Source organism: Juglans microcarpa x Juglans regia, chromosome 8D (assembly GCF_004785595.1).
Source record: "Juglans microcarpa x Juglans regia isolate MS1-56 chromosome 8D, Jm3101_v1.0, whole genome shotgun sequence".
NCBI classification, from domain to species: domain Eukaryota; kingdom Viridiplantae; phylum Streptophyta; class Magnoliopsida; order Fagales; family Juglandaceae; genus Juglans; species Juglans microcarpa x Juglans regia.
Window position 1 is genome coordinate 30,899,988 of NC_054608.1, and position 13,764 is coordinate 30,913,751.

At 38.8% G+C, this 13,764-nt stretch overlaps 1 protein-coding gene across 1 annotated transcript; it reads right to left on the minus strand.

Annotated features, from left to right (window-relative positions):
* Positions 1–552: 552 nt before the first annotated feature.
* LOC121242564 (extra-large guanine nucleotide-binding protein 3-like) lies at positions 553–12,478 on the minus strand. The gene is made up of 8 exons (XM_041140449.1): positions 11,262–12,478; positions 11,034–11,171; positions 8,298–8,402; positions 7,998–8,183; positions 7,156–7,330; positions 2,558–2,802; positions 1,642–1,811; positions 553–1,552 (listed from the first exon to the last, which is right to left on the minus strand). The coding sequence occupies exons 1-8, from the start codon at positions 12,267–12,269 to the stop codon at positions 970–972; spliced, it is 2,610 nt and encodes an 869-aa protein (XP_040996383.1). The 5' UTR covers positions 12,270–12,478; the 3' UTR covers positions 553–969.
* Between the last annotated feature and the right edge of the window lie 1,286 nt (positions 12,479–13,764).

Here is a 13,764-nt window from a genome sequence, read left to right on the forward strand (position 1 = left end):
CAATTTTAAGTGACATGACATCCTATAATAAGACGTGAGTACCACATGTTCGTACTACAAAACTACCTAATAATTACTCAAAATAAAATAAACCAAAGGATCTAACTTTAACACCTAAGTTCCATGACAAAAAAAATTAAGAACCTAGGTCATCCTGGCTTTACAATACAAAACTACAAAAGTCAGATTATACTAATTTCCATGTACTTCATATCCAAAAAGAAGTAAATAACTTGTAGAAACAATGGCGAGTTATGGTAAGTTTAACCATGTCTTCAAATCATTTTCATTGTATCCTCTCCATTTCCATTGAAATGGGCAATATCCATTTAGTGTAAACCATGCAGTATTTTGGTCATTTCACTTGTCAACATAATGTGAAATGACCAAAATATCCAACGAAATGGATACACTATTTATTTCACATGAAATGGAGATGATCCTATGACATTTCCACTAGCTCTCCAAATTTAACACTACAGAACTATGTATTCTGTATTGGAAAGCCAAATTGCATCAGGTCCAGTCCAATTAATAACGAACTCAAAGGTAGGATGCCAAGCAGATCATGGAAATCTATTGAGTTGGTGAGCCCCACCATGAAGGTGCTATTACAGAAGGGAATTGACTCACCATTTACAGCAAACCTAACAAATTTACTCGGGAAAACTCCGTAGTAGTATTAAACAAGATAAACTATACATGCAAGAAAATTATGCTGTAAATAAATTGCAATCTCCTGAATCAGACTCAACTTATTGTTATATTGTTCAACAATCCCGAACTTGCCAGTTTAAGATAGCACCTTCACGGCCAAACTGACTTCACTTCCTTTGCTCAGTCATGCCATGGTAAGAACAAAATATCCACCAAATTTTCAGAGCAAAGAAAGAATTGGAAATGGCAAGTAGATATGTTCAATCCTTCATTTCAAAATGCCAACATGCCGCTGCTAGACAGAACAGAGTTTCATTCCTGCCTAATATATGGAGACCAACTCATTTCTGTACTGTAGAAAGAATCATCCACGCCAATTCCATACATATTTTCATCCTTTTCTTCATCCCATTTGAGGACCTCCCTTATGTACTTGAATGCCTCATCGATTGATGTACGCTCCCGAGCTCGTGTCTGCCCCACGAATAACTTTTGTCTGCTTATGGAAGAATATAGCTCCTTGAATTTGACTGCAACATAGTAGTATGCTTGTTGTGCCAGGGACTGGTTATTGTGATGTGCCTTTAAAGGGCTGAAGTCCCTAAACCACTCACAAGCAGATAGAGGAACCTGGCTTATCTTGTCTTCAAAGGCATCATATTTGTTCAGCAGGAGCACGAAAGGGGTGTCTTTGAAACAAGGGTGTCTCACCAAACTCTCAAACAAATCTCTACTCGCTAGCATTTTATTTCGAAGTGGACCAGTACCATGGGCATACATCTGATCATAGTCACTCAACGCAACACAAAATATCACTGCCCTCACATCTTCAAACATTTCCAGCCATTTGCAACCCTCATGCAGTCCCTTGGAATTTATGCGAATTAATTGGTATCTATGACCCAAAAAGAGTAGTTTCAGCACCACAAGAAAAATCAGGGAGAAAATTTGACAATGCCTAATAGGAGAAAGAATAAGTTTTACTTGGTCAAGGGAGGTGGGCATTCAAAGTTCTCATTGTATATCTCAGACATGGGGCTTCTATCATCAAATGAGAATTCCATGAAGGCAAGACCATTGCTATGAGTGACTCCCTCTGCATATAAAATGTCCCTGTCTGGAGGTTCATACTCATTGCTTGATATCTCTATAGCCTGTAACGGCAACACACTAACATCCATCAAGTTATCAAATGGAATAATGTGGAACTAGTCGTGTACAAGAAGAAAAACAGGGTGCATTCTCTCCTTTCATTAAATCAACTTCATATGTTGGTGAGAGAAACCGCATATCCTGCCTATGTACATTACTATGACATAAATAAGAAAATACAGAACAGACACCAAATTTCGAAACAGAGTGACCCTTCAGATGATCTCTCCTCACCACATACCCTTCAGTATTTTATTTTTAAATGAAATATATTTTTAAGTAAAAAGAACTGAGAAATCATGCAGAATTGACCAAGTGACCTCATCCTTTGATTCTTGTTTATGGGGGAAGAAGATGTCATTTGATTAAAAGTCTGTTAATGTTATAGACCACCATCCAAACTTTATTCTTGCCTATATTCTTGGACCTAGAATTATTGATTTGTCACATTTGCACCACAAAAGAGGCAAAGGAAAAAGGGATCAGCAATCAACAAACTCAGGAAAGCAGTGACCTATAACAAGCTGCAGTGAAATCTGCAATATGGTCAAATAACAGAAGAAAACATGATTACATCAAAATGAAAAGAAGGAAAATGCTTGGTACTCAATTAACTGCAAATCTAGTGCAGAAAAAAGAGTCTCCATAAATGAAGCATGCATCAAGTAAAAAAACTGCAGCAGAAACCATCCTCAATTAACTGGCATACACTTTGCAATAAAACAAAGAAAATGTAGTTGAGGCATACCCGATCCAAGAAATATTTTGCAACATCAGGAAGGCAATGCAGTTCCTCTCTTCTCTTGTATGTTTCCTGAATGGCAGGATCCCTCCAAACTTCATCTACAATTGGAGCATATTCACGTGTAGCAGCAGGGAAGAAAGCATCCAAGTCTCCCGTAGCCACGATATCCAGTAACCAGTCAGAAAAATGCTTGAACCTTTGGTTGATTGAATAGATGCATTGCTTGCTTTCATCAACTCCTGTTTCACCTAAATTCACAAGACAGTAAAACTCTTCGTTCATTCTTTCTAAGGCAAAAAACTCAAAGTGCATGTAACCTTTTTTATGCTAGTAGAGGACAGAGGAAGTTTTCAAAACTTTGCAATTGAATTCATAATGTGTTGACATAAATTTGAGGCCATAGTATTTGGACTAAGGTAACCCTAAATGCACCTTCCTTTGTATGGACTTCTTCTTTAGGGAAGATCCTCACCTTCAACGATGAGGAAATGCAGACTGTAGACCATCAACTACTTCACTGAAGGAAGCCACAACCTTATGGAATGATCATTTACTAGAGAACCATATGCCTATGGCTGTCTTCGAAGGGAAAGAAACCAAAGAAGCTTCGAAAATGGCAAGTGGATAATGGATGAGCTTTGAATTTTCTTTTTCAACACTTTACTCCATTGGTCAGTTGTAATGGATTTCAATGGACTGAGCATTCATGATTTTTTGTATCAACTGGTAATCATGCTTAGGTGTCGCTCTTGTATATGTTCCATGTACATGGGCTATGCCTATCACTCTCATCAATAACAATCTTGTTTACAGATTAAAAAAAAAAAAAAATTGATGTCATAACAAGCTAACTCCACTCTTATACAGAGATTGAATGTTCGAAAGCAAAAAAGAATGATATATATTTGTTATATTTGTTTCTGACAGATTTCATCCTGCCACCATATCTCTTTTATCTTCGTGGATGATCAGGTACACCGTCATACTTACTAAACCTGATACTAGATGGGGGACTCACTTGAATTTATACCAAATATGCCATTCTCTTCCAGTAGGTCCAAGGTATACTTCTTTTGAGAAATTATTTCCGTTGCAATCTCTTTTTTTTTTCGTCAGTAGGTCATTCATTTTTAGGACCTCACCAGCCTGTATTTACTAAACCTGGTACTAGGATCTGTCTTGATTAATTTTACAGTATACAAGCATGCCAGTGTCTTTCAGAGTGTAATATACTGACATATTATACTTCCTTCTCAAAACTTTTCTTTTCAATAGTCAGCAATCTTTAGGACCTTGCCAACTGTATCTCAAGAACGTTAAAGAACCTTAAATCTGGTGATGCATCTTTTAAGTGACCTTAATTAGTTCCTCATAACTACCCAATACTTGCTGACCATGGTATTAAACTGATCGTACATGCCCTTTAAGATTGTTTCAGCCATCACATGGCCTCTTCAACTAGACACCATACGTGAATTCTTCTCACCAAGAGATTGCTATATGTACACTTCTTTCGAAAACACCTTGCATATTGGTGGGAAACAATAATTTTTTTTTTTATAAGTAATCGATATATATAAATAGAGATAGGCAAAACCCAAGTACACAAGATGATATACAAGAGAAAAGCCCTATCTAGGTCGAAGTAAGAGAAACTAGAAAGTCATGAAAATTCAGGCTATTAAAGTCTAGAGCAATGGCCCATAAGCATAAAGTACGGAAAAATAGGGTTCTAAGTTCCTCCGAAGACCGCTCCTTGTTTTCAAAAGTCCGATCATTGCGCTCTTGCCATATACACCACATAATACAGATCGGGATCATTTTCCACACCGCCTTGATTTGTTGGACTCCTCTTGGAAGTGTCCAGCTGGCCAGTAGATCTACCACAGTTTCAGGCAATAACAAAAGATAACTCTATCCGGCTAAAGACTTCCATCCACAAGGCTCTAGCTGTCTCGCAATGTAGCAAGATGTGTTCCATTGACTCGCCAGATCTCTTGCACATGCAACACCAGTCTACTATAACTATCCTGCGCTTCCTCAAATTGTCGGTAGTCAGAATCTTCCCCAACGCTGTTGCCATGTAAAGAAAATCGCTTTCGGGGGCGCCTTATTTCGCCAAAGTCTCCTCCATGGGAACAAAATATTAACGGCTTGGGAAAGGGACTTATAGTATAATCGAACTGAGAAAATGCCCTTACCCGCAGGAGTCCACCACATCTTATCAGCTTGTTGTCTATCTGGCTTTACAGAATAAACCAGACTGAAAAAAGCCTCAAAGATGTCCACTTCCCAGTCTTGTGCCTCTCTACTAAACGTAACATTCCACTGCACTTGGTCCCTTGATAGAAGCATAAGATCCTCTATTGAGGCTTCCTGGTTGCATGCCACTCGGAAAACCGCTGGAAATGCACCCTTTAGAGCCTCATCCCCACACCATATATCCTTCCAAAACTTAATACGAGAACCCCTTCCCAACACCAATTTAGCGTGTCTACTAAAATCCCCCCACCCACGCCTAATGTGTTTCCAAACTCCAACACCGCTGGCCCCATTTACCTCTTTAGTGCACCAGGTCCCCCATAAGCTTCCATATTTACAATCAATTACAAGTTTCCATAAGGCTTCTATCTCCGTGTTATAACTGTGCCATTTCAATTTCCCACTTATTATTTGCGGATGACGCTCATATTTTTTGTGATGCTGACAATGGACAAATTCAAGCTTTAAGGACTATATTATTGTGCTTTGAAGCTGTCTCGGGCCTCAAGGTGAACTTGGGCAAATCAGAATTGGTACCGGTGGGAGATGTGAGGAATATTAACTATTTAGTAGATTTGTTGGGCTGCAAAGTTGTTTCTCTTCCAATGAAATATTTTGGGCTTCCGTTGGGGGCGTCTTTCAAAACAAAGAATATTTGGGGTGGTGTTGAAGAGAAGGTTGAGAAAAGATTGTTGGGTTGGAAGCGGCTATATCTATCAAAAGGGGGGGAGATTAACCCTTATTAAAATCACCATTTCCAATCTTCCTACTTATTATCTTCTTTTATTCCCACTACGGTAGGTGTGGCAAACCGGATTGAGAAGTTGTTTAGAGCATTTTTGTGGGGTGGCATGGGAGAGGAGAATAAATTTCATCTTGTGAGTTGGCATAAGGTGTGCTGTCCGATTGTGAATGGAGGTTTGGGGGTGCGAAATTTGAGTAATTTTAATAAGGCACTGTTAGGGAAGTGGTTGTGGAGGTATCAAATGGAAGGGGATTCATTGTGGAGAGAGGTTATTGATCTGAAGTATTGGATGAGATTGGAGAGGGGGGGGGGGGGGGATGGTGTTCTAAGGAGGGTAGGGGGTCTTATGGTGCGTGCCTATGGAAATTTATTAGAAAGGGGTGAGACAGTTTTGAAAAACATATTAAGTTTGAGGTTGGAAAGGGAACAAGAATTCGTTTTTGGTTTGATGAATGGTGTGGTGAGAGAGCTCCCTATTCTGTTTTTCCAGTTGTTTTCAGCTTGGTTGGAAAGCAATCGGCTGCTGTTTCAGAGGTGTTGTGTTGTGCTAATGGGATTGTGCATTGGAATGTTATTTTCACTAGAAATGTACAGGATTGGGAACTTGATGAGATTGCAAATTTTTTCAACTTCTTGTATTCTCTGAATATAGGAGGAAATGAGAGGGATCGAATGCTGTGGAAACACATGGAGAGCAAACATTTTTCAGTTAAATCATATTATAAGATGTCGACTGTTCAGCAGCATATCTCTTTTCCGTGGAAGAGTATTTGGAGGGTTTTTGTGCCGTCTAAAGTTGCTTTTTTTTACTTGGACAGCTGCACTTGGAAAGATTTTGACGGTTGACAATTTGAGGAAACGTGGTATGATTGTTATGGAGTGGTGCTTGTGTAAGAAAAATGGTGAATCGATTGATCATTTACTCTTACATTGTGAGTTGGCTAGGGCGTGCTGTGAAGAATAGTTGCTCATCTGCACATAATAAGTGTATCGTGCAAACAACAGAGTATAATCACAGATAGGACAAAAAGTAAACCTGCCCTAGTTGCTCACAAGAGGTCTATGGAGTTTAACCAAATTCAATTGGGATTAAAGAATAGTTGAATCAACTTGATTTGAGTTGTGTTGTGTTGATTCAAATTGACTTAAGTTGATCCGGATGTAATCCAAACACGCCTATGGCATTCAACCAGGACCTCACTTTTTTTTTTTTATATGTATTCAACCGGGACCTCAATTCGCATCTCTTGTTTATGATGAGAGTAAAATCATTTGATCTATAAGACCACTGGCTAAATCTCTTCTGGATTAACATACAATTTTTTGCTTCTTGAGCTATTTGCTACCTAATGAGCACAAATTTTAGGCATTTAATTAAAGAACAGCCTTTTTCCATATAGCAATGAACAAAACATATTCTACTAGTAAATGTAAAAATTTGTTACAAAACAACCACAGGAATCACGAATTTAATAATTCAGCAGGATTGACTACCAAAGGAAATAGCACAAGAGTATCCAACGCTTCGACTTAATCAAATAGCAATATTTTCACCATATAAGGGGCAATAAAATAGAATAATTAAATTTGTTACCTGGGGCAGACTCTTCGGCATCCAAAACAGTAGTTGTCTCCATCAATGATTCCTCTTCAAACTGCTCTCTTCCCTCAAGTAGTACACTAAGATACTTGTACAAATTGCTTTGAATCATAAGCTTGATATTCTGCAGCTCTTCTGGAGTGAAATTTTTCCCATACAAAAACCTGGCCTGTTTATGAGAAGTACAGAAATTTTGAGCATTAAAAGAAAGGTGATACAAAAATAAATAAACAGAAAACATATTGGTGCTTATTCAAAGAAACCATGCAATTGAGTTGAACAGATCAAATAATTAGATAGGAAAGGCAAAACGACATTTTTCTAAAAAGGGAACAAACCCATTTATTGACAGCAGTAGATTAAACCATTTGGCATATGCTTGCTCATCCCAGATTTTGACTAAACTTTTTGTTTGTTTGGAGGGAGATGGTGAGGGAGGGATAGAGGGAGGTCAAATCCCTCCATTTGGCAGAGGGGCAAAAGGGAGTGAGAAGAAGAGAAGAAACCTCCTAAATCCACCCACAAGTGGGCGTGGACCAATTAGGTGAGGTAGAGAAGCTTGTTAACAAAATTTTTGCAAAATTATATTTAACCTAAGTTTTGAACATATTTTATGAGGGTGTAATGGTAAAAATTAGCTCTATATTGAATATCTTTCCGTTTTCCTTACCTCCTACCATGAACCTGGTTTGTAGTGCAAATGGAGGAAAAACAAATGGTTTGGATCACAGATGGTTGCAATAAAAGATAACAGGTGATAACAAATTTTATAATCTTAAGCTAGCACCAAAAAACTCTATTTTTTTCTTTGATCCCATAAAAAATATGTGATATACCTGCTTGAAGATGGTGCTCGTTCCAGATCCTTCCAACCCAAATAACAGAAGTTTCTGGACCCTTCCCTGCTCCAAATACTCAGGCACAGACCTACCCGAAAAAATAGTTGGGTCTTCTTTTGCCCCATGTGGATTACAAGGTGGAACAGGCAACGAAAGTAACGAACAAATGAAACGAGTGGATGCCTGCCTACCAAAAACCAAACTGTAACTGTATAAAAAAACCAATTCAAATCCATGTCGTGAATTTGAAACATGAACCTGAAATGAGATATATATTATTCACGGATATGAGAGAACCTTTCCCCATATATTTCCTTTTATGTTATTTTGACCTTCTTCCTCATAAGATCCATCGTCATACACCCAAAAATGAGTATCCCTGGGACACTGTACCTTGGCCAGCTGAAAGGGAAGTCAATAACACTTGAATCAAGTTCCAACGTCAATGACACCAAAGCAAAAGCAGAAACCAAAGAAAGACAGAATAAAATAACAATAAAAAACTTTCACACTAGAACTATTCTATAATCAGCTTGGAGAGATTTGTCACTTCATGAAGCATGAGTGATTACCTTAAAACCAGATATACAAGCTAATCACTTGCAATATTAATTGGGTGATAATTATAACAAATTTAGGAGCCAAAAACTTGAATGTCATTGAAAGAGAGGGAGAGGCAAGAGAAAAGTGAAGGTTGGAAGGATTATAGATCAGGTAATAAGACATCATAAATCCTTGAATTACAAAAAGAAAATGATAAAAGCTGAATAATGAGAACAGAACAGAGGAAAGAGGATGACATAAGATTTTAGATAAGTCCTGCCTTCAACTGCTAATGGATATGAATAGGAACTTGCAACCCGCACCTCCCCCCACCCCAAAAAAAAAAAAAATTGTAACAGGTTCAATTACAATGGAATACTCTCAAGAAGACAGATATAGCCCATCATAAAAGGCATATGGCTCCAAGTGTCCCTGCACATCCATTGAAAAGTCTTTGTGGGTTTAAATGATCAAAATAGTACTTTACACACAGAGTATGCAGAAAATCACTTACATTTACTTATAAATTATCCAGGTTTTATAGGAATGTAGCAGAGACATTTGAGGAACATTTTCACAATAATCAAACGCTTGGTTTGATTTGATAGGGTTTCTTTCTATTCTCTCCTGCGCCTGTTCCACCCCCAACCCACCACAACTCCCAACTCCAAAACCAGCCGAATTCCTCGACCCTCCATATTCCTTTAACAGCACTTTTCTCCTTCCCATCCCTCCATTCCTCCATTGTCACTCCGTTTCTTCTCATTTTTCCTTACTTTTTTTCAAGCTATCAAAGGCTAAATCTAGAGCTTTTGATCCACAAACTCACTAAACCACCCCTACTATTGGAAGCACCGCCCCATATCTGTCTCCCCAAGACTCCCAATCTTCCCCATCACCCCGCACATGGCCACCACACGCTGCCAGCTCATCACAGATCTGAGCCTCCTTTTGTCGCCAGAAACTTCTAGCTAGTTGCCGGTTGGCTTTCCGGCCTTATTTATGTTGTTTTCCTATTTTGTTCAAATTTTTTTCGTCTTTTTCAAGGACTTTCAGCTGCAGATCTGCATCCAACCGCCGCTCTGCACCATACACGTGCCCCGGCCCCACGGGAAGTCTTTGGTATCCAGCTCCATCTCCCCTCCAAGAATGGTCACAGTTTGACCAGCGCATGGGCCACATGCACCGACATGTTCCACCGCCTATGATTCTATTGTCCCTTTGTGCCAAAAGCTTCATGTTTCTTTTTCTTACTGCAGCTTTCATATGCTCCATTATCTAACAATTAGGGAGAGGAGATGTTCAACAACCGCTCCAAATATGGACAGCTGCAATGTACACCCTAGTGCTGATTGACTCTCCTTCGGCCGATGAAACCGTCTTCATGATGGCCTTTTCCTGAACATGAGTCAAGATATTTTGGGACCGGAATTTCTATATTCTAGTTCCCTATTCTGGTTTTATTTTTTGCACTCTATGTTTTGTGTGGGATGTTTATTAGGGTATCCTACCCCTGCTATTGTACCTTTTGATTTTTATAAATTAATTTTCCTATAAAAAAAGAACACACGATTTGATGGATCCCATATGGCCTTGCTTAAAGATGGAAGCGCAGAAAACTAGCGAATATGGTGTCAAGTTTGTCAGCCAGAAAAGGACCCATTGCTGAATGCAAGCTTGAGGAAGACTCACTAATTCCAAACGGAAGACTTCACTTACCTTGTTGTGGAGAGTCTATCGGGAGTCCAACTTTAATCTTCTTGTATTTTGACTCGATGAGCAATACAAACACGTCGAAAGGTAGATAGTGCAGATTCTGATCTTCGTCACAGGAATGTATTGGAATCTCTTTCTTTTTTGGTAGGAGGCATTGATGGTAGTTGACCAGACTCTATGAAACCACCTCTATGCCTCTATGCCACTCTCAAGGCATATTACTTTCGTGAAAATATTCAGGTCAACTTGATTTGCTCAGGTCAACTCAATTTGCTAAGTCTTTTCCCACTGATATTTTCACTTGACCCACATTAAGCCGTCACTCTTCTGAACGCAGTGATCTCAGATCTCCCATACTAGGCTTGACTTGGATCTTGGTATTGACAAATGTGTCTATGAATTTTTTCTACTTTCTTTCCAGAAAAAGACTGCTTTTATATTTACTTAAAACCCCTCACGTACAACTATTTATAACTCTGTTTTACCCATTTATAACTCATGCCCCCAAATTAGCAACCGGCTTTGAGAGATGTCACAAAAAAAATTCTTAAGGATTGGGCTGCATCAAAGAGATACAGATTCCAAGAAGACTGGGAAATGGCTGGAGGTCAGTCTTAGATGAGCTTTGTATATTTGCACTAGAAAGTAACTCTGTTGATTCAAGATCAGTATGATTAATATAAAAATGTTCCCAGAAGAGTAAAGCTTTTGAGTTAACCGTAATTACTGTTATATCATGGGTTAAGTTATGCGTACAAAGAGAGAGACACATACCTTCAACACTCTGAGCTCTGTTTTCGTGATCTCACGACCATTTATGTAAACTTCTGTGTTCCCATTACTCGCATTCTGACGAAGCTTACCCCCAACATTCAATTTCGAACTGATCATTCTATCGGGCTTCTCTCCCTCCTGCAATCCAATTACTCAAAACAAATAAACTAGACGAACAAATTAACATAAAACCAGAAGTCTCAAACCAAATCCTCCATTATGTTTCACCTTTCCCCAAAGCCCAGAATCCTTATCGTACCAATAACGCCCGGGCTTCAACTTCTGCGGCGGGATGGGACACCCCAGAACCTCCGCCAACTCCTCCTGCCTTAACTGCTTCCCGTTGACAACCAGCTGCTCCGGCCTCAGTTGGTTCGCCGCGCACTCCTTCTCCGCCTTCATTATCTGCTTCACCTCCAGGGGACTACAAACCTTTGCCAAGATCCTAGAACTCTTCCCCAAAACGGACCGCCTGGCCTCGTCGATTGGCTGCCCAATGCAGCTAACGCATTTCCTCCCCTCCGGCATCGACCCCATCGCCTTCAGCACACAGTTGCTACAGTACCTCGCCTCGCACACTATACAAGCCTCCTTCTCCTTCAACCTGTTCCCTCTCCCGCACCTACTACACACTCCTCGCTTCTTCCATGACTTCTGGCCGTTCCTGGCCCCTGAAATCGGCGACCCGACCGAGAATTCTGCGGCGCTCGAGTACGTGTCCGACTCGTCCTCTTCGTTATCCGAATCCCTCGGCGTATTGAAGGTCACCACCGGAGCCCGCTTTCCGTCAATTACATCAGGTTTTCGCTGGGAATCCGAGAACGGCTCTCCAATTCCGTTTCCGAACTCCGAGTCTCCGGTACCCTGCATATCGAATTGAGTTCTCAAAGCCGAAGAGGAACTTGGGCTCTCCACAGGAGTGTTCATCACTCCGCTGCCAAGACCTCCATTTCTGAACCGATTGAACCTCGTGGCCTTCGGAATGATCGGCATGGCGACGGGGACAGAGGACAGGTCCGAAACCGAAGCTAGCGAAGGAGTGCGAACCGGAACGGAATCGAGGTCCAGGGGATCAACCTTGGGAACCTCATAGGGAATCTGAGGGCCTTGGTACTCGATTGCGATGGAGTAATCGAGGTGCTCTTCGTCGGGCAATGGCGCACCTACGGGTAGCATCTTTCTCAGAGCCTCCTCCCAAGCTTTCTCTTCCTCCGCTGCCGGTGGCTCAGACGCCATCTTGTTGACGTGTTTGGTTCCCGAGAAACGTCGGGATAGTGTTAGCAAGAAAGACAGAAAGTGGTGCAAGTAAATCGATAGAAAAGGTCTTCTTTCTGGAAGAGAGAGACGGCGGCAGAGAGTTGTTGACGGAAAAGAAAACGGAGGTGACAGACTAACAGACTGACGGAAAAGATTCTTCTTGTGTGAGTGGTGGGATCCCGTCAGATTTGACGTGAAAAGTTTATGAAATTTATATATAAAGATTAGGGAGGGGAGGGTTTTAGTGAAGCCACTGACGGTTGCATGTAAATTTGGTGCAATGAAGCTCAACTTGACAGATTGACAGGTTTTGTATCTTTTCCAAAACGACAAGCTCTAGTTAGATTCTCAGCCTCTGGCCCTCAAGTGCCTTTTCAAGTTGTTTTTTTTTTTTTTTTTTTCCTTATATTTTTTTAATCTTTTAAAATAATAAATAATAAAAACTAAAATGGTTACATGACAAGAAACACCTTTTTTTTAGTTTGTTTGGTAGTGTGTTAGGAAAGGAAGAAGATATTATACATTTATAAAAAATTATATTCATGAGCTGGTTAAGATATGACATACACTTTATACTTTTAGAGTAGTGTTACACAACTTTTTAATTTCTACAAATAATTTATTTTTTATTTTTTTAATATTTTATTAAATTTTTTTAATTTATTTTTTTAAACTAATTTAATTCTTCTATTTATTATTTATAAATTAAATATTTGATAAAAAAATAATAAAAATTTAAAAAAAAATGATATGTAAAGGCTATGTGAATAGTATAAGATTGTATAGATTTTTTCCTACTTTTAATGTAACAAGATTTGATTTGTAAGAAAAATTTATAAAATTAAATATTATAAATCAAATCAAATCAAATCTTTATAAATCAAGCTTGTTAACAAAATGATTCTAAATTTATAAAGATTGTATTGAAAAAAGTTCCTTTTATTGTAGTTTATTCTTTACCATTATTGTTCGTTACCGTAAATGCTCACATACAATCTTTAAAACAGCAATTGGATCATTCAAATTTAATAGTTGGTTTGAGAAATGTTACTTATCATCCCTTACACTATATATTAAGAGAAATTCTATTTACAGCTCCCACTTGAAGATTGTATGTATATGCCATTTTATTAAATGAGAAAAAACATCATTTTAGAATGAATATTTTTGTAATTTTAAAATTTTTTAAAGATAAATAGAAGGGTAAAAATGACAAATCACATGCTGATGTGTGGTGTAAGGGATGATAAGTAGAATTTTTCTATGAACTAGTAATGTTGCTCATTTCAGTTACCCATTTGATTATGAACTAATAATATTGATCATTCTTTTAACCATAATCTTTCAACATCTCTCAACGTGACATAAAACTATTAATTCTTCCACAAGTCTTCTTTGTTTTTGGTAATCCTTCCGATAGGCATTGAAAATCATGTTAAAGAATGATTTAAGAATAATGAAGAATAGCTATTTT

Coding starts and splice junctions, on each gene's coding strand:
- LOC121242564 (XM_041140449.1), bottom strand. CDS start 12,269: ATGGCGTCTGAGCCACCGGCAGCGGAGGAAGAGAAAGCTTGGGAGGAG. Junction 11,172..11,261: donor ATTCTGGGCTTTGGGGAAAG/GTGAAACATAAT, acceptor ATTGGATTGCAG/GAGGGAGAGAAGCCCGATAG. Junction 1,553..1,641: donor TGCCCACCTCCCTTGACCAA/GTAAAACTTATT, acceptor TTTGGGTCATAG/ATACCAATTAATTCGCATAA.